The 20,668-nt window shown below is 42.4% G+C and overlaps 1 protein-coding gene across 6 annotated transcripts in view; it reads right to left on the bottom strand.

The window, feature by feature from the left end:
• Positions 1-10,925: 10,925 nt before the first annotated feature.
• Positions 10,926-20,668, bottom strand: part of ZMYND12 (zinc finger MYND-type containing 12) — a 34,731-nt gene continuing 24,988 nt past the window's right edge. For 4 of the 6 annotated variants that reach the window (XM_070786734.1, XM_070786732.1, XM_070786731.1 and 1 more), the window contains 4 exons: positions 17,645-17,767; positions 15,059-15,170; positions 13,372-13,521; positions 10,926-11,334 (listed from right to left, as the gene is read on the bottom strand). In XM_070786734.1, coding sequence (XP_070642835.1) covers positions 11,213-11,334; positions 13,372-13,521; positions 15,059-15,170; positions 17,645-17,767 — 507 coding nt within the window. In that variant the 3' untranslated portion in view covers positions 10,926-11,212. The other 2 variants (XR_011565925.1, XM_019957711.2) reach the window with 2 other exon arrangements.

Genomic DNA, 20,668 nt, shown 5'->3' with positions numbered 1-20,668 from the left:
TAATGAATCCCTCTAGTTTTAAATAATCAAAATTTTCTATTTTTACCTATTTCTTTTCTTAAGCATTTAAAAACAGTTCCCACGCACCATATCTTTTCTCCCCTGCATACTTCAGCAAGCATCTCATTTTTAAGACAGATTTCCAGCACTTCCCTGATGGTCCAGTGGTTAAGGATCTTCCTTCCGATGCAGGGGACACGGGACAGGGCCCCTAAGCCCACTCACTGCACCTACCAAGCCCACGCACAGCAACTAGAGAGCCCACGCGCCGAGTCAACAGAAATTTCCCCAGGATGCAAGGAAGATCTCGTGTGCAGCAGCTAAGACCCGACGCAGCCAAATGAATATATTTTTTTAAAGTCTATTCCACTGGCTATCTATTTTACATATGGTAACATATGTATTTCCATGCTACTCTCTCAATAGCCAGTTGGAATTTGCTACATGTCACAGGGAGCTCAAACCAGTGCTCTGTGACAACCTAGAGGGGTGGGATGGGGTGGAAGCTGGGAGGGGGATTTAAGAGGGAGGGAACACATGTATACCTATGGCTGATTCATGCTGATGTATGGCAGAAATCAGCATGTATTGTAAAGCAATTATCCTCCAATTAAAACATTTTTAAATGTCTATTCCACTTAAAAAAAAAAAGAGCGAGATTCCCTTATGCCTATACCACATACAACAAAATTAACAGTAATTCCTTGATTCTGTCTAATACCCAGTGCATAGAAACTTCCCCCAGTTGTCTCAGAAGAACTGGATTTACTGCATTGTGGACCAGTGTGCTCGATGGGGCCTGAGGTCCCCGGGAAGGGTGGCACCTGCTTTCCCACCATCCCTTCTGTGGCTCTGGCAGAAACCATGCTGAAGAGGCCCCAGCAGAGAGGTCTTTAGGCTGGCTGCAGACACCTGCCCCTGGTGTTTTAGCTTGGGATTTCCTCTCCCCAAGGAAAAGAGCCAGTGGGACTTCCCCTCCTGGTGTCCGATGGTCCGTTGTCATCCCCTGAGACTGTTCCTGCTTTGTGCTGCTGACACCCACCTGGCTGTCAGGCTGGTTCCCGTTTCACTGCTTTCCCTGCAGCTGTGTTTTTCACTGCAGGAGTTTCCTCAATCAGGGAACAGGCTTCCCCCAAGGATTACCGCTCTTCCCCTGGCCTCAAATCTACGGTACTCTCAGTGAATCACGGTTCTTTAGAGCTCCCAAGAGGCCTTGGCTTCTTCATTTGTTAGAAATTTTGGCTGAATCCCTTCTGAGTCAGACAAGATTTGAGTAGCAGGACCTTGTGTCACATCTAAAGGCCTAAAGAGACAGCAACCGGATGCACTGCTTGCTCAGGGATGTTCTTTTGCTCTAAAGCGAGGGTCCTAAACTCCGGGATCTAATACCTGATGGTCTGAAGTGGAGCTGATATAATAATGATAGAAATAAAGTGCACAATTAATGTGTAATGCACTTGAATCATCTCAAAGCCACTCCACCCCCTCTTGTCTGTGGAAAAATTGCTATCCGTGAAAATGGTCCCTAGTGCCAGAAAGGCTGGGGATCACAGCTCTAAAGAGCATCATTATGACAATGGGTGATATCGGAATTAAAGTCTGTATTTCATTATTTGACAGTATCCTACTAATGATTAATTTCCCAATTTCAATGATTGTACTAATGAGAATATGTAAGAGAGTGTCCTGGTGTTTAGAAGATCCATATTAAGTATTGAGGGATAAAGGAGCATCATGTCTGCAACTCACTTTCAAACAATCCAGAAAATAACGTGTATTTATGGAGATAAAATGATAAGGCAAATATGGTAAAATGTTAATGTCTGGGGAATCTGAGTGAAAGACATATGGGAATCCTTTGAATGAATACTCTGGATAAATCTGAAATTATGTCAGCCTCTTCTCCGTTAAACATTCTGTTTCAGGGCATTTCCTGAGGCTCTTGTCCTTCTTTCTCTTCTCTTCCCTAGGTTGTCTCCTTCATTTTCAGAGTATTAATTACCATCTACATGATGCTCTTGATCTCTCAAACCCAGGCTTCTCTTCCTAATGTCAGATGGCATGTCCAGTTTCCTGCCTTTTCATCGCCCCTCAGTGTTTCATAAGTATCTTTAAACTCACCATGACCCAGTCTGAATTCACATTCTTCTCTCCCTCCCACAAACCTGCTCCTTTTCCAGGCCTCCTCAAGTGAGGGCACAATGCTGACCACATGTTCAGACCAGAGGAAAGGGAAACACCCCAGCAGTCATTCACGGCTGCTCTCCTGCCCCGACATCCAGTGTTTGTTTCTTGTGTAAAATTTGACTTTCAAGGCCTGAATAGTCTGCTCGTTGAAAACTTTTCTTCCTTATTCTTGAAGATGTTCTAGGATTGTTTCTTGTTTGCAAGCAAGGGACAACATTTATAATATATAATCTAGGTTTTGTATCCTGATCTCAATAGTAAGATTGCTTACATGCTTTTCAAATCTGCTGTTTATTTAAATATTTATTAATTATTGAAACTGTCTGTATACGCATATATATTAAATAAAATATTTATCTCCATCTCATCATCATCCATCTGATGAATATCAGGAAAGATGTACTTTTTCTAGCAAACAAAATGATGACATTGTTTGTCATTCAAGTAATGCTTCATTATCTTTTCTGAAGCACCTACTTTGCCAGATGTGTGTTCTGTGTGACCTCTTGTTCCTGAGATATATTATGCCTCATAGAGCAGTTGTGAATACAGAAACCTCACTTGCATGGCATACATCTATAGTAGGACCTACTGGTGGCAGAGCACTGTGGTGTGCTAAAGTTGTGCAATGATAAAATATTGGTGAGTGGGTACTCAGAGCAGCTACTCAATGTCAATCTTTGTTACATAAAGGTTCGTAGACAAAATGACATAATTTGTAACAGTGCATATGTACTTGCTAGTAGAGAACATTTATCCAGCCCTTTCAGAAACGATCCCTCAGCTCCACACCTGCAAATTCTATTGAAGAGGCTTAGGGAAGGTTATCTGGTGGCAAGATAAGAGATAATCTTATTTCCCAAGAACTCCTGGTTCTCTTGAACCTGTGTATACCTTTTTGGGTCAAGTAAATCACATTTTAGTTTCCCAAGTGGTGCAGTGGTAAAGAATCTGCCTGCTAATGCAGGAGATGCAGGAGACGTGGGTTCAATCCCTGGGTTGGGAAGATCCCTTTGAGTAGGAACTGGGAACGCACTCCAGTATTCCTGCCTGGAGAATCCCATGGATAGAGGAACCTGGTGGGCTACAACCCATGGGATCGCAAAGAATCAAACACAACTGATCATTTATGCATGCACACAAATCACATTTCATAGAGCTTCAGAACTGAGACTATGTCCTGCATCACTGTATCATGTATGAAAGTGAAATACATTTTCATTGAAGAGTCAAAAAAGAGGGCAAAATAAAACACTTTTGAATCAGTGAAAGAAACAAAATTTGAGAGTTTTCTATCAGCAAACTCTTTATTATTTATAAAATAATAATAATAATTGTGATTTGTGGGTTCAAGATACACATGAAATAAGTAAAAGTAGTGATACATAAGTTGGGGAAAGAAAATGCAGTTTAAAGGTTTTAAAGTTCTTGTATGGTCCAGGATGAGGGTAAACAACCTGAATAACTTTAGACTTTGATAAGTTAGGGATGAACATTTGAATTTCTGGAGTAATCACTTAAAGAATAGAAACACAGTGTATAACCTGCAAACTAGCAGATGGAGATGGGGGAAGGTAGAAAATGGAATGAGAAAAAATACATTATCAGTCTAAAAGAAAGAAGAAGGAAAATAGAACATGCAATACAAATAGAAGACACAGAATAATAGATTTAAATCCAAAAACTTTAGCACAGAAATAAAATATAAATTGACTAAATGATTGTTTTTAAAACTACAGATATAAAAATATCTAACCATACTATTTGTATGAGAGGTACATACAGAATGTAAGGTTACAGATTGCTTGAAAGTAAAAGGTTTTAAGAAGAAATAGTGTTAGTCAGGGTTTAGTTGGGAAAACGGTAGTTTCCTTAAGCATTTTGAGTAAAGAGACTAATTTTATGTAGGGAATTAGAATCTTACACGATCTTTGAAATGGTTGGATAATCAGGAAGCCAAGGTCAGAAAGGTTCTTTTATAGGAAATCTGCTTTCAGGAAAGCAACAGTGGGTGATTCTCAGGAAGATTAAGGGCTCCTCCTTCTCATCTTGCTTCCAAATATTCTGCAAATTGCCCCTCATTGGCTGAATTTATTCTAGAATCATCAAAGGAAAGAGATAAAGGGAACTGTAGTTCCATGCTTCCCCTCTGAAGCAGAGGTAAATGCTTAAGCAGAGGTAAATGATAACACCTAGTTGATAACAAGCTATCCAGCCCCAAAGGAAATAGGCATAGTTATATCAGTATCTGGAGAAGGAAATGGCAACCCACTCCAGTGTTCTTGCCTGGAGAATCCCAGGGAGGGGAAGCCTGGTGGGCTGCCGTCTATGGGGTTGCACAGAGTCGGACACGACTGAAGCAACTTAGCAGCAGCAGCAGCATGTCAGTATCAGACCAAAGTATTCTGAAAGAGGCACTCCCCAGGTCGGTAGGTGCCCAATATGATACTGGAGATCAGTGGAGAAATAACTCCAGAAAGAATGAAGAAACGGAGGCAAAGCAAAAACAACACCCAGTTGTGGATGTGACTGGTGATAGAAGCAAGGTCCTATGTTATAAAGAGCATTATTACATAGGAACCTGGAATGTTAGGTCCATGAATCTAGGCACATTGGAAGTGGTCAAACAGGAGATGGCAAGAGTAAACGTCGACATTTTAGGAATCAGCGAACAAAATGGACTGGAATGAGTGAATTTAACTCAGATGACCATCATACCTACTACTGTGGGCAAGAATCCCTTAGAAGAAATGGAGTAGCCATCACAGAGAACAAAAGAGTCTGAAATGCAGTACTTGGATGCAATCTCAAAAATGACAGAATGATCTCTGTTTGGTTCCAAGGCAAACCATTCAATATCATAGACTTGGTAATCCAAGTCTATGCCCCAACTAGTAATGCTGAAGAAGCCAAAGCTGAATGGTTCTATGAAGACCTTCAAGACCTGTTAGGACTAACACCCAAAAAAGATGTCCTTTTCATTATAGGGGACTGGAATGCAAAAGTAGGAAGTCAAGAAACACCTGGAGTAATAGGCACATTTGGCCTTGGAGTACAGAATGAAGCAGAGCAAAGGCTAATAGAGTTTTGCCAAGAGAATGCATTGGTCATAGCAAACACCCTCTTCCAACAACACAAAAGAAGACTATACATGGACATCACCAGATGGCCAACACCGAAATCAGATTGATTATATTCTTTGCAGCCAAAGGTGGAGAAGCTCTATACAGTCAGCAGAAACAAGACCGGGAGCTGACTGTGGCTCAGATCTTGAACTCCTTATTGCCAAATTCAGATTTAAATTCAAGAAAGTGGAGAAAAACACTGGACCATTCAGGTATGACCTAAATCAAATCCCTTACGATTATACAGTGGAAATGAGAAATAGATTTAAGGGACTAGATCTGATAGACAGAGTGCCTGATGAACTATGGATGGAGGTTCATGACATTGTACAGGAGGCAGTGATCAAGACCATCCCCAAGAAAAAGAAATGCAAAAAAGCAAAATGGCTGTCTGGGGAGGCCTTACAAATAGCAGTGAAAAGAAGAGAAGTGAAAAGCAAAGGAGAAAAGGAAAGATATACCCATCTGAATGCAGAGTTCCAAAGAAAAGCAAGGAGAGATAAGAAAGCCTTCCTCAGCGATCAATACAAAGAAATAGAGGAAAACAACAGAATGGGAAAGACTAGAGATCTCTTCAAAAAAATTAGAGATACCAAGGGAAAATTTCATGCAAACATGGGCTCGATAAAGGACATAAATGGTATGGACCTAACAGAAGCAGAAGATATTAAGAAGAGGTGGCAAGAATACACAGAAGAACTGTACAAAAAAGAGCTTCACGACCAAGATAATCATGATGCTGTGATCACTCACCTAGAGCCAGACATCCTGGAATGTGAATGGAGAAATTTGGAGAACTCAGCAGTGGCCACAGGACTGGAAAATGTCAGTTTTCATTCCAATCCCAAAGAAAGGCAATGCCAAAGAATGCTCAAACTACTGCACAATTGCACTCACCTCACATGCTAATAAAGTAATGCTCAAAATTCTCCAAGCCAGGCTTCAGCAATATGTGAACCATGAACTTCCTGATGTTCAAGTTGGTTTTAGAAAAGGCAGAGGAACCAGAGATCAAATTGCCAACATTTCCTGGATCATCAAAAAAGCAACAGAGTTCCAGAAAAACATCTATTTCTGCTTTATTGACTATGCCAAAGCCTTTGACTGCATGGATCACAATGAACTGTGGAAAATTCTGAAAGAGATGGGAATACCAGACCACCTGATCTGCCTCTTGAGAAATCTATATGCAGGTCAGGAAGCAACAGTTAGAACTGGACATGGAACAACAGACTGGTTCCAAATAGGAAAAGGAGTATGTCAAGGCTGTATATTGTCACCCTGCTTATTTAACTTATATGCAGTGTACATCATGAGAAATGCTGGGCTGGATGAAGTACAAGCTGGGATCAAGATTGCTAGGAGAAATATCAATAACCTCAGATATGTAGATGACATCACCTTTATGGCAGAAAGTGAAGAACTAAGCCTCTTGATGAAAGTGAAAGAGGAGAGTGAAAAGGTTGGCTTAAAGCTCAGCATTCAGAACACTAAGATCATGGCATCTGGTCCCATCACTTCATGGCAAATAGATGGGGAAACAGTAGAAACAGTGGCTGACTTTATATTTTTGGGCTCTGGAATCACTGCAGATGGTGACTGCAGCCATGAAATTAAAAGACGCTTACTCCTTGGAAGGAAACTTATGACCAACCTAGACAGCATATTAAAAAACAGAGACATTACCTTACCAACAAAGGTCTGGATAGTCATGGCTATGGTTTTCCCAGTAGTCGTGTATGGATGCGAGAGTTGGACTATAAAGAAAGCTGAGTGCTGAAGAATTGATGCTTTTGAACTGCGGTGTTGGAGAAGACTCTTGAGAGTTCCTTGGACTGCAAGGAGATCCAACCAGTCCATCCTAAAGGAGATCAGTCCTGAGTGTTCATTGGAAGGACTGATATTGAAGTCAAAACTCCAATACTTTGGCCACCTGATGTGAAGAACTGACTCATTTGAAAAGACCCTGATGTTGGGAAAGATTGAAAGCAGGGGAAGGGGACGACAGAGGATGAGATGGTTGGATGGTATCACCGATTCAATGGACATGAGTTTGAGTAAACTCTGGGTGTTGGTGATGGACAGGGAGGCCTGGCGTGCTGCAGTCTATGGGTCGCAAGAGTTGGACATGACTGAGCAACTGAACTGAAAGTCAAAAACATTCCTGGAGATAAAGAGAATCACTTCAAAATACAAAAAATAAGGATTCAATTCACCAGGAAAATATTTGAATTTGTATTTGCCTAATAATCAAGTCCAAAAATATGTAATGCAAAAATTGATAGAACTGCAGGAAAATCATATTGGAGGGATTTTATATACCTCTCTCAGAAATAAATTAAAAATTCATCAATAAGATACAGAGTTTGAAAATGTGGGGAAAAAAATTGATTTAATGGACATATATAGGGCCCAATAACTCCATTCTTTACTAGCACACACAAAACAATTACAAATACATATTAACTATACCCTGGGCCATGAAAGAAAACTTCAAATAATTTCTTAAAGTCAAAATTGTACACAGAATATTTTATGATCTCAATAAAATTAAGTTGGAAAACAACAAAGAGGTAATTAAAGTCACCATCTTTTAGAAATTAAGAATCATACTTCTAAATGGCTCATGAGTCATAAAAAATTAAGATCTATTTAGAGCAAATGATAGTAAAAATACTTTTAATAATATGTGGGATCAATGAAAGCAGTATTTAGAGATAAAATTATAGCTTTAAACGCAAATCTTAGAAAAGCAAAAAGACTGAAAATAAATTACTAGACATGATGCAAAAAAGCAGAACATTATGGGCCATAACCAAAAGGAAAATCAGTCAACAGGAACAGTAAATTGAAGCAATAATTTTATTAATATACGCAGTGGAGAAGGATTCTTGAAGAAGAATTCAGGTGTGGAAAGAACAGAAAACAGGGAGGAGGGGAAAGAGGCCAGTGACTATCGTAAAGAAGAGAGCTCGAGTTTAACGAAAGGGATGTTGAAGGACTTCTTTAGAATAAGGACTTTCTAATATTTTCCTTTAAATTATCTGCTGAAGAGCTGTTCATCCTTCTCCTCACTCCCCCAAACTTCATTAAAGATCTCTTTGGAAGCGCTGGCTCACATTTGAGGTGAGAATCAAGAAGGAGTTGCGTCCCTAAAGAGATGAAAAAAAGAGCTACAAGACAAGATGTGGGAGGTGTGAAGGTAACTGAAGGTAAAAATGAAAGCAAGAGACAGGTAGAGAAGTAAGGCCTCTGGGACTTCGCAGTCTTTGAGAATCCTAAGTACACCCCAAGGGGATTTTACAGATCCGAAGGGGCAAGGTAGCCAGAGGACTTATTTTTATTAATATTACATGTGTCTGGGTGAATTAATTTCAGTGAGGAATATAAAACTCTCTGATAGGTCCTTTTTGGGGGGGGGGGGATAGTTAAATTTTTACTGAAGTATCGTTGATTTATAATATTGTGTTAATTTCAGACATACAGCAAAGTGACTCATTTACACAACCATATGTGAGGGAAAATGAGCCATTTCAGGTTGTGTTTATCACCTGGGGAGATGATACAATATACATTTAAAAACTAGGAAACAGAGTGTACGTAAGACTGATCTCTATTAGATATATTTTTATGTCTAGAAAAAATATCCAAAATGTTAGCTATGGCATCTCTCTCTGAGGAGTTCTGAGTGATTTCTATTTCTTCTTTATATATAACTGTCCGTCATAAGTATGAACACTCCGTAAGTATGTATTTTTTTAAAGTTATGTTGAGGTAACATTTTTTTCTTTTTAAAAAGTTTTTTTAATTGGAGGATAATTTCTTTGCAACATTGTGTTGGATTGATTCTGCCATACAGCAACACGAATCAGCCATAGGTATACATATGTCCCCTCCCTCTTTAGCCTCCCTCACATCTCCCACCCCCATTCCACCCATCAGAGCTCCCTGTGACATCCAGCAAATTCCCACTGTTTTACTTATGGTAATGTATATGTTTCCATGCTACTCTCTCAACTTGTCCCACCCTCTCCTTCCACTGCTGTGTCCATAAGTCTGTTCTCTGTATCTGCATCTCTATTGCTGCCCTACAAATAGATTCATTGGTACCATTATTTTAGATTCCATAAATATGCATTAATACATGATATCTGTTTTTCTGACCTACTTCACTCTGTGTAACAAGCCCTAGGTTCTTTCACCTCATTAGGACAGACTCAAATGTGTTCTTTTCTTGTGGCTGAGTAATATTCCATTGTATATATGTACCACAGCTTCTTTATTCACTCATCTTAAAGCGGACATCTAGGTTGCTTCCAGGTCCTAACTATTGTAAATAGTGCAGCAGCGAACAGTGGGATACATGCATCTCTTTCAGTCATGGTTTCCTCAGAGTATATGACCAGCAGTGGGATTGTTGAGTCACATGGTAGTTCTAGTCCTAATTTTTAAAGGAATCTCCATATTGTTTTCCATAGTGGCCATATTGGTCCTTCTTTTTTCTAATTTATCTTATTTTTGGCTGCCCTGAGTCTTCATTGCTGCACATGGGCTTTCTCTAATTACGGCGAGTGGGGGCTACTCTCTGGCTGCAGTGCGCAGTCTTATTGCAGTGGCTTCTCTTGTTGCAGAACGTAGTCTCTAAGGTGGACGGGCTCAGTGGTTGCAGCTCGAAAGCTCTAGAGTGCAGGCTCAGTAATTGGGACACATGGGCCTAGTTGCCCTGTAGCATGGGGAATCTTCCCAGACTAGAGATCAAACCACTGTCCACTGCATTGCAAGGTGGGTTCTTAACCACTGGGCCACCAGGTAAGTCCTTTGACAGGTCCTTGATTTGCATATCCTCTCCCTGGTTTAGATCTATCCAGAAAGCCAAGAGCTAATGGGCAGGCTCCTTGGTGAGTCTGGAGCAAAAATGACTGTGCTAAATGACCAGAGTCCTCAATGGGACAAGCTGATAGTCAGGGCCATACCTGGGCCATCTTAGAATGTAAGGATGAGGTTGAGTGTGTGGGGGCAGTGAGTGTGTAGGGGCAGGGGGTCACAGAGCTAGTATGTGAGGAAGCTAGGATTTGAACCAGGCATGTCTGCTCCAGTGCCTGCACTCTGTCCCCGACATCACAGGAGACCTTCCAGAGTACTTCTGCCCTAGAAAGTAGAGATGACTCGCATCCACTTCAAATAACTCTCTGAGGAAAGAGACACCAGCTTGAAAGGGTAATTTAACCCATCTATACTGGAGCTCCTTGAAAGGCCCCATGGGCCTTATCTGCCCAAGACCTACAATTTAGGTCTGCATTTTGCAATTTCCTTTCTATGTGTCACACATCCTTTTTGTTCCTCCATTCCTCCTTTACTGCCTGCTTTTCCATTAAGTGGATCTTTTCTAGTGTGCCATTTTAATTTCTTTGTTGATTTTAACTATTTTTAGAGTAATCTTCTTAGTGATTGCTCTAGGAATCATAATGGGCATTTTAATCACAATCTACCTCAAATTAATGCTAACTTAATTACAGCAGAATAGAGGAACTTTACTCCAATATAGCTCTAATCCCTACCCCTTTCTTTGGCAAAGAGCTATGAAGCATGAATCACTGGGAGACCTCTGAGAAATAGGATAAACTATTTGCAGTTTAATTATGAATACCTTGTTAGTGAACTGACAGCACATTATTCAAAGTTGTACAAAGTCATAATAAACAAGAGTTTTACTGATCTCTGTGCCAAAAGCTCTACATTCCCCCAACATATGCTGTATAACAATAAAAACACAGCTACGAATGCAGTCCCAGGGGAATGGGGTGGGTACTTCAGCAATTCATAGCACCTCACTGCCCCTATGCAAGGCTGAAATATATGAGATGCTCAATCATCCCTGATTGAGCACAGCTCATGGGTCACTAAGTAATGGGTTGAGCTTCCTCAACTGAGATGAGATTTAGTAAGTCCTGAATGGTGTTTTGTTCCTGGACACTCAGCTTCTGTTTTTTGGCTAGATGGAGGGCTCTCAAGGCATATTCCTCTGCCTGAAAGAGAATTGCAGAGACAAAAGGAAATTGTCACAGAAAAGTATTATATTGGAAGCCCCATCTCTGCTCAGCCCCAGAAACACGGGCAAGGATCCTTCAACTTCTCACACCACCCACTGAGCTCTTTGTGAAAACTTGTGAACATATGAACTAGGTCTTCCTAGCTAGCCTCACGTGTGGGATGAGGGTGAGAGAGGTCAGGGAACAGGACAATCTGGATGCTGAATTTCTGAGTTTATAGTGGACAAAGTCTCTTTTCTCCATCTCAGGGCCCTTTGAACCAACACTGAGAGGCATAGAGGTGAGAGGTGCCACCAGTAAATTGCCATCTGGGGGGTCCGGGTGGCCCAGAGTCTTGATTTAGACAGAAGTTTCACAGGACATCTTGAGACAGACTCCAGCTCATCTTTCCTTCCTTGCTACCTTCCCTTCTTTCCTCCCTCTCTGCCTTCCTTTCCCCATTCCCTCCTTTCTTTCAATAAACATTTATTGAATGGCTACTGTGTTTCAGAGACTGTGACTATAGGCAGAAATTCCTAACCTTGTGAAATTTACTATATAGCAGGAGAGAGAGGCAATAAACAAGACAAATAAGTAGAATATGATGGTGTCTTAAATAGTGATTCATGCTAAGAGAAAAAACTAAAGCAGGCAGGAGGACAGAAAGCATTAGCGATGGCAATGCTGCTACTGCTGCTGCTGCTAAGTCGCTTCAGTCGTGTCCAATGGGGGTTGTCATTTCAGACAGAGGACAGGGAAAGCCTTATTCAAGAGCAGATAGCTGATTCCAGACCTGAAGGAAGCAAGGTACCAATCTGAGTAGACAGAGGTGGCCCTTTCTTCTAAGAACCTCTTGCAGATCTAACATCCTTAAAATACCTTGGAGGAATGACTTCTTTGAGTAGAAAATGGGACCCTGAAATGCAGAGGTTTTGTCCACAGTAAACCTGGAAATGCAATGAAAATGCTTCTCTGTGCCCTGACCCCGCTCACCTCCATCCCACACGGGGTGGCTGTCCCTCCTTCATGCTCCCGCAGCGCCCCAGGCTTTGTTATCTCTGTTGTAACCCTCTGATCCGGAACTCCTCCAGGCCCTGGTGTACAGTAGGTGCTTAGTAAAAGTTTGCAGACCAATTGGAAAGAATGAAGGAAGGAAGGCAGGAAGGGAACAGGGGAAGGACATCTTAACTTTTCCCATGTCACCTGCACAAAATTGCCTCCTCCAACCAACCCTCTCTCCTCTTTCCTCTTGCCTGCTTTGTTTTTCTTTGTACAGCTTTTCTCTCTGAAACTATATTACACATTTATGTGTTTGTTTATTGTGACTTCCCCTCCTCCAGAAGAGCATAAGTCCCATGGAAATAGGCAACTTGGCTGGTGGTTCACCACTGTACCCTCAGTCTCCAGAACCATCCTTTGCACATGGCAGAAGTTCAATAAATTGTTGAATGAGTGGATCAATCAATAAATCAAGAAACCTGAGATTTGCCACTTACTCTATAAGAAATTTGGCAAATAACGGACCCATTCTGTGCCTCAGTTCCTTACCTGTAAAGTGGGGATGATAAAAGACTTACTTTGTAAGGTTGATATGAGAATGACATGTGATACTTCATGTAAAGTACTTAGGCTAGTGACTGGCTTGTAATAAGCACTCAAAAATGATTACCTTTGGAATTGTTTCTGCCTGGATCCCTCCAGCAGCAGGGAACTCACTATCACTGTGTAGTTAGAGTGACTGCTCCATTTCCCCAAGAACTCCCCAGAGCCCTTCTTTCCTGCAGGCCTCCCAGCACTGCCCAGCCTCAGTTTACCTCTGTGACCCTAGGGTGGTCCCCTTGAAGGAAGAAGGCAATCTTGTTTTCATTGTGCAGTTGGACTTAACACAGGGGAAATGTCATGAGTGTCTGAACTTTTTTGGAGTAAGGGCTTACTCTGCGGACAAAAGCTAGTGCAGCTGGACAAAACAGCTGAATCCAACCAGAGGAATTTCTCCCTCTGTTTTAGACTTGCTGCTTTTCTAGGGGAACTTGCCTTTGAAGAATTCATCATCAGGAAGTAAAGCATGAACAGAATTTTGAGAACAAAGATCGTTTTTTGGGGGGCTTTGTTAGATGTAGATTCTCGAATGTTCAAGATTGAAGTCAGGATCTGAATAGCTTCTGCTTCCTGGGCTTCATCTGCAATGGAAAGAAAGGGAGAAAAGAGGAAGCAGACCCTGGGGCAGCGGTGTCTACCCGCAGGGATAAGCACTGAGCAGTTAGGGCACTCGGCCTTCAGGCAGTTCACCAGCTTTGTCCAATGTGCCATCATCAGAGTAAACTGAAAGAAAAAAAAAAACTTCATTCCTACAGGTCCCTGAGTTGCTTAGCTTGCTTTCTTTCAGAGTCCTAGATTTCTCAGGCCCCCCAGTACAGGGAATTTGTCCTGGTGTGATTCCTTGGGTTCAATTCAGTTTCCACTCTACATCAAGAGGAGGGAGACAGGCTTCTGGCAGCCACAGAATCTTAATTCTTCTTCCCCAAATCCAAAGATGCTTAAGCAACAACATTTCCGCTTTCCCCACGTGAGGCTAAGCTAAGAGAAAAAGACAGAAAAGACATACACTATAATGTTAAAGTTGACACTCCTTGGATAGCTATGATTTTCAAGTTTTATGCTTTAACATGAACCACTTTTATAATGAGAGAAAAGTCAATAAAGTTATGAATTTTTTGAAGCTTAGCTCAAAACTTCTCCTCCAAGAAGTCTTCCTTTTTCAAAACCATCCAACTGTCCTCATTTCTTCATTCTGGGACTCACCTTGTAATATAATTTGTACTTGTTGAAGTTCTTTTCTTCCACATAGTTTCTGTCTCACTCACTACACTGTTTGTCTCTTTTGAGCAGAAACTAGATCCTGCATCAATTTTTATGATCTCAGAAGGAACGGTGCTGTGTTCAGTCCTCAGCTCTTTGCTGAGCTGAGGATACAGAGATGACTCAGAATCCACCATGCCACTGAGAAGCTCACAGTCCAGTAAAGGAAGAGGATGAGGCTCCAGAACAAATGAGCAATTGGACTTCTGTGTGGACACTCATGTGTCCTGGGAGGATAACACATAAAAAAAAATGGATGCTGTGCAAAAATCTCAGGGGGTTCTAGCAGGGTTTTCTTTCCTTCCAAATCTGTCCCTCATTAACCCCACTGGAAAGACTGTGTGTGATGCTGTGGTGCTGTGATGTGTTAAGTCACTCCAGTTGTATCTGACTCTGTGCGACCCTATGGACTGTAGCCCACCAGGCTCCTCTGTCCATGGGATTCTCCAGGCAAGAATACTGGAGTGGGTTGCCATGCGTTCCTCCAGGGGATCTTCCTGACTCAGGAATCAAACCCACGTCCCCTGAATTGGCAGGCAGGTCCTTTACCACTAATGCCGCCTGGGGAGCCCATGGGTGCTGCTGCTGCTGCTGCTGCTGCTAAGTCGCTTCAGTCGTGTCCGACTCTGTGCAACCCCAGAGACGGCAGCCCACCGGTAATGCTAGCGACCTGAATTTTTCACAACATTGGCCAAATCTCTTTGATTCCTCTGTCTCAGTTTGCCCATCTGCAAAATAGGGAAGATGGCACGGATGCAGCCCACGACAGGGACAGCTGCTCTCCCTCTGAGGGGCAAAGTCTATGGATCAGAAGAAATGAAGTCACTGCTCTGTTTCCCAGGAAGAATTGCCACTTACCCAAGCCAGTGTCAGTCTCAAATCGTTTGCCCAGTAGATCTATTTGTTGGATGCGAGCCTGTGAGAGGACTTGATAGTGATCGTTCAAATATTTGTTCCAGATCTCAGAGACCTGTTGGGAAAGGAGATGGTAATCAGACAAGCAGGCTGGACTTTAGCCATTGAACCAGCCATTTGAGAGGGCAGAACCTCTGGCCAGGCTTTCTGACCATCTACAGACTCCCCATTTCATTGTGCCTGGAGGCAGGGGGAGCCCTAGGAGCCCAAAGGTGCTTGCCCAAGGTAAGTGTGACAAATGCTGGGCTGCGAAGGGCACATGGCAGGTTGATCTGGGGACAGCCCTGGTGGGGTCTAATTATAACAGCTGCCATGTATGTATGAATACCAAGAGGAGAAAGAGGATGGGATGAACTGGGAGATTAGGATTGACATATACACTACTATGGTGGTTCGCCTGAGCATGCACTCACACATGTTTAAAATAGATAACTAATGAGAACCTGCTATACAGCAGAGGCAACTCTACTCAGTGCTCTGTGGTGACCTAAATGGGAAGTGGCAGCTCTTCCTAGGAAGCAGAGCAGCGACTTCACCTCTTCTGATCCATAGACTTTGCCCCTCAGAGGGAGAGCAGCTGTCCCTGTCATGGGGCGCATCCATGCCATCTTCCCTATTTTGCAGATGTGCAAACTGAGACAAAGAAATCAAAGAGATTTGGCCTGTGTTGTGAAAAATTCAGGTCCCTAGCATCACCCATGAAGGCGATGGCATCCCACTCCAGTACTCTTGCCTGGAAAATCCCATGGACAGAGGAGCCTAGTAGGCTGCAGTCCATGGGGTCGCACAAAGTCGGACACGATTGAAGCGACTTAGCAGCAGCAGCAGCAGCATCCATGGGCTTCCCAGGTGGCGCTAATGGTAAAGAACCCGCCTGCCAATTCAGGAGACATGGTTTTGATTTCTGAGTCAGGGAGATCCCCTGGAGGATGGTGGTTTAGGTGGTGAAGAAATCCACCTGCCAATGCAGGAGCTGCAGGAGACCCGGGTTCAATCCTTGGGTTGCGAAGATACCCTGGAGGCGGAAAGGGCAACCCACCCCAGTATTCTTGCTGGGATAATCCCATGGATAGAGAAGACTGGTGGGCTATAGTTCATGGCGTTGCAGAGTCAGACATGACTCAACACCTGAGCACACATGACTCAACCCACTCATACATGTGTAAAATAGATAACTAATGAGAACCTATGCATAGCAGAAGGAATTCTACTCAACGCACTGTGGTGACTTAAATGGGCAGGAAATCCAAAAAAAGGGGATATATGTATACATATAGCTGATTCACTTTGCTGTACAGCAGAAACGAACATAATATTGTAAACCAACTATACTCCAATAAAAATTAATTTACAAAATAAGGTTTAAATATATTCTTTAAAAAAATGACTGCCATATGTTGAGCACATACAACTTCCTTTACATCCTCCCAACATCCCAACTGAAGTCTTATTCTTATTACTCCCAATTCATAGATAATTAAACTGAGGCTCAGAAAAGTTAAGATCACACTTGACTCTTGGTAAGAGCTGCTATGTGGCACAGCCAAGGTTTAAATTCAAGTCTGCCTGATTCCAGAGCTCTTTTTTTTTTCAGCTACATCACAATGCCTCGTCCTCAGAAGTGGGTGTAAAATATGAATAAACAGTCACTGCATGAGAGCCTCGGAGAAGGCGATGGCACCTCACTCCAGTACTTTTGCCTGGAGAATCCCAGGGATGGGGGAGCCTGGTGGGCTGCCGTCTGTGGGGTCGCACAGAGTCGGACACGACTGAAGCGACTTAGCAGCAGCAGCATGAGAGCCTATACCACATGCAAAAATGGTTATTTGCTAAGTAAGGTGTATATGAACATAACCAACATTTTAATATATTGGAAACAGTTTTAAATCTTTCACAGGTAAAGATGGACATTTTAAAGTGCTTTCATGTTCTTTGATCCCTTCACAGGACCTTCCCACAATCAATTTTGCTTAAAAACCTAATCTCCTCTATCCCACACTTCAACATGACCACCTTAGCTTGCTGCTAGGGATATGACAGTATGTGTGTGTGTGTGTTAGTTGCTCAGTCGTGTTTGACTCTCTGCGACCCCACGGACTGTAGCCTGCCAGGCTTCTCTGTCCATGGGATTCTCCAGGAATACTGGAGTGGATTGCCATTCCCTTCTCCAGAGGATCTTCCCGACCCAGGGATCAAGCCCTGGTCTCCTGCATTGCAGGCAGATTCTTTACCATTTGAGCTACAGGGAAACCCTATGACAGAGTATATGGCAGTCTGTTTGGAGGGGTTTTGTTCTTATTGACCCATAATTTGTTATTTGCTCACTGCTCTATGAATGCTAAGGACTAAACTATTCCGGTAGAGGAGAAACAAAGAAAGAGAAGTGGAATATATCATGTATTAAGCTTTGTGACCTTGGGCCAGTCACTTCATTCTGTCTGTGTCTCGAATTTCTCATGAATGGTCTGACACCAGGTTCAAGATATAAGGCCTAAGTATCAAGGCTTAGCTCCCGTATTCCCAACTCACCTTGGTGTACAATGTGTCTGCCAGGTCCAACTTTTTAAGGCCATTGAAGATATTAGCCAGGTGGAAGTAGCCGCCTGAGGCCCTGATGTGCTCTGTTCCAAATGCACAACTGGCAAAATAAATCTATAGCAGAAGGAAGAAAGAGAGTGCTTGAGTTTTCTTTGTAAATCATATGTCTGATAAAGGACGTGTATCCAGAGTCTATAGAGAATTTTTACAACACCTCATTTAAAAATGGGCAAAGGATCTGAACAGACATGTCACCAAAAAGATATACCAATGACTAATAAGTACGTGAAATAATGCTCAGTGTGATTAGTCACTGAGGAAATGCAAAATAAAACCCACAATGAGCTACATCTTTACACACACAATAACGGCTCTAATTAAAAAGACAGAAAATCACATATACTGGCAAAGATATGGCAAAAATGGAATCCTCTTGTCCATTGCTGGTGGGAATATAAAATGATGAGGCCTCTGTGGAGGACAGTTTGCCAGTCCTCAAAAAATTAAACATAGTTTAATCACCATAGTTTATTGACCCAGAAATTCTATTCTTAGGCATATATCCAACAGAAATAAAAACATTCCCTGATAGCTCAGTTGGTAAAGAATCCACCTGCAATGCAGGAGACCCCAGTTTGATTCCTGGGTCGAGAGATCCACTGGAGAAGGGATAGGCTACCCACTCCAGTATTCTTGGGCTTCCCTTGTGGCTCAGCTGGTAAAGAATCCATCTGCAATGTGGGAGACCTGGGCTTGATCCCTGGGTTGGGAAGATCCCCTGGAGAAGGGAAAGGCTACCCACTCCAGTATTTTGGCCTGGAGAATTCCAGGGACTGTATAGTCCATGGGGTTGCAAAGAGTCAGACACAACTGAGCGACTTTCACTTTCTTCACACAAAGACTTATATACAAATGCTCATAATCAGTATTATTTATAATAGGCAAAAGATGGAAACAACCCCAATGTCCATCAACTGGTGAAGGGTAATTGTGGTATATCTACATGAGAGTCAACTATAAGATAAATGAAGTGTTGATATATACACAACAACATGGGTGAAGCTCAAAATAACTATGCTAAGTGAAAGAAGTTAGATGCAAAAGATCACATATCGTTGTTTATATTAAATGTGTATGCTGCTGCTGCTGCTGCTGCTAAGTCGCTTCAGTCGTGTCCGACTCTGTGCGACCCCAGAGACGGCTAAATATGTATATTAAAGGTAAATCTAGAGGGATAGGAAGGGGCATGAGAAATGGTTGCAAATGGACATGAGGGCTCTCTTTAAGGGTGAACACTGGATTATGTTGATGGTTACACAACTTTATAAGTTTATTAAGAAATCATTGAATTGTACACTTAATTGTACATACCATTGAATTTTATGGTATGTATCAATAATTTGGTTTTTTTTTTTTTAAACTTAGGCTGAGGAATCTGAGCTTGATCTAATGCTAGCTGTGTGGTCCAGCTCAAGACAGAATGTGCTTCTGCTTGATTTGTTGGAGGTTGTAGAGTATAGAGAGGAAACACAAATGAAGAAGTGCATGAGTCAAGCTCCTAGGTGGAAGTAGATGGTGCCCTTACAAGTATCCCCTGAGGACGGTTTAATAAAGGGTTTACCTCCAGAGATGTGGAAGGGGTAAGGAACCAATGAGAGTTAGTCAAGCACTGGGGACTGTGCTATTGAGACTGTTACAGTAAGAGACTGGTACGGTCCAAACTCCTGAGAAAACCAGGGGAGAAAGCAGGGCTACCAGGGCCAGAAAGAGAGCTGCAGATGAAGGCTACCTGATGGGAGCTGTGGCTACGAGGAGCACTTCCTTTGCCAGAAGTGCACTGGTGCAGAAAGGCAGCAGAGAGTAAATACCTCACCCTCTGTCTCCTCAGAACCTCCTCTGCCATGCCTCTCACTCCCCAGACGCAACTGAGGCCAGAGAGCAGTGAAGTCCAGGTTCTACAGTCCATAAAGGTCAGCCTTCCAGGGCTGAGTAGAGCAAAGAATGGATCTGGGGTAAGGGGATATGGAGAATAACCAACATAGCAAGGTTTCCAGCAAATTTAGGGACATCGTTCAGTGGCAGGCAACCAGAGGGAAGGCTGCCCAATGGAGAGGCTCAAGAAAGACTCAGCCTTCATTGAGACTGCAGTCTCACCCCAACCTCATCCAGATTTCAGGCTCAGGAACTCCTCTCTGGTAATATTGTCCCATGTGCTGTGCTGTGCTGTGCTAAGTTGCTTCAGTCATGTCCAACTCTTTGTGACCCTATGGACTGTAGTTCACCACACTCCTGTGTCCATGGGATTCTCCAGGCAAGAATACTAGAATGGCTTGCCACGCCCTCCTCCAGGGGATCTTCCTGACCCAGGGATTGAATTCGTGTCTCTTACGTCTCCTGCATTGGCAGGTGGGTTCTTTACCACTAGTGCCACCGGGGAAGTCCCGATATGGTCCAATATTGAAATCCTAATAGAAACCTTTGGAAGAACAGCTCAATCATCACCCTCATCATCCTGTCTAAACTGTACAGAGTTCTATAGTTTACAAATCACCTTCACACAACGTCAGGTCATTTAAATGTAATTACCACACTCTGAAGAAAAGATGTTGATGTTACTTATAAAAATAATAGCCAAAGTACTGCACAAAGTACTGCAAAATAATAGCCAAAAATAATAAGACAGCCAAATGACCTGCTGTCTTATTCATCTCTGCAATTTCTTTGTGTTTGGACCCAATGAGGCAGAGACTAGTTTATGGTTTCTGTCTTATAGATGATGAATGACGTGAAATAATTTATCCAAGTCTATGTGCCTGGTGAAAAGACACCACTAGAATGAGAAGGAAAGCCCATAAAGCATCTTAATCAGGATGCTCTTCTGCCTCCCTTCATCATCCTCAGGGCAACTGAGGGTTGGGAAGTGATGTGATGTGGGCAAGGATGTACAGACAAAAAGTAGAAAGTTCTGAACTCAGGTTGTTAGAATTGTGTTCTTGCTAATAGTCCACCAAACAA

This window comes from Bos indicus, chromosome 3 (genome assembly GCF_029378745.1).
Source record: "Bos indicus isolate NIAB-ARS_2022 breed Sahiwal x Tharparkar chromosome 3, NIAB-ARS_B.indTharparkar_mat_pri_1.0, whole genome shotgun sequence".
NCBI lineage: Eukaryota > Metazoa > Chordata > Mammalia > Artiodactyla > Bovidae > Bos > Bos indicus.
This window is presented reverse-complemented; position numbering and strand designations above follow the sequence as displayed.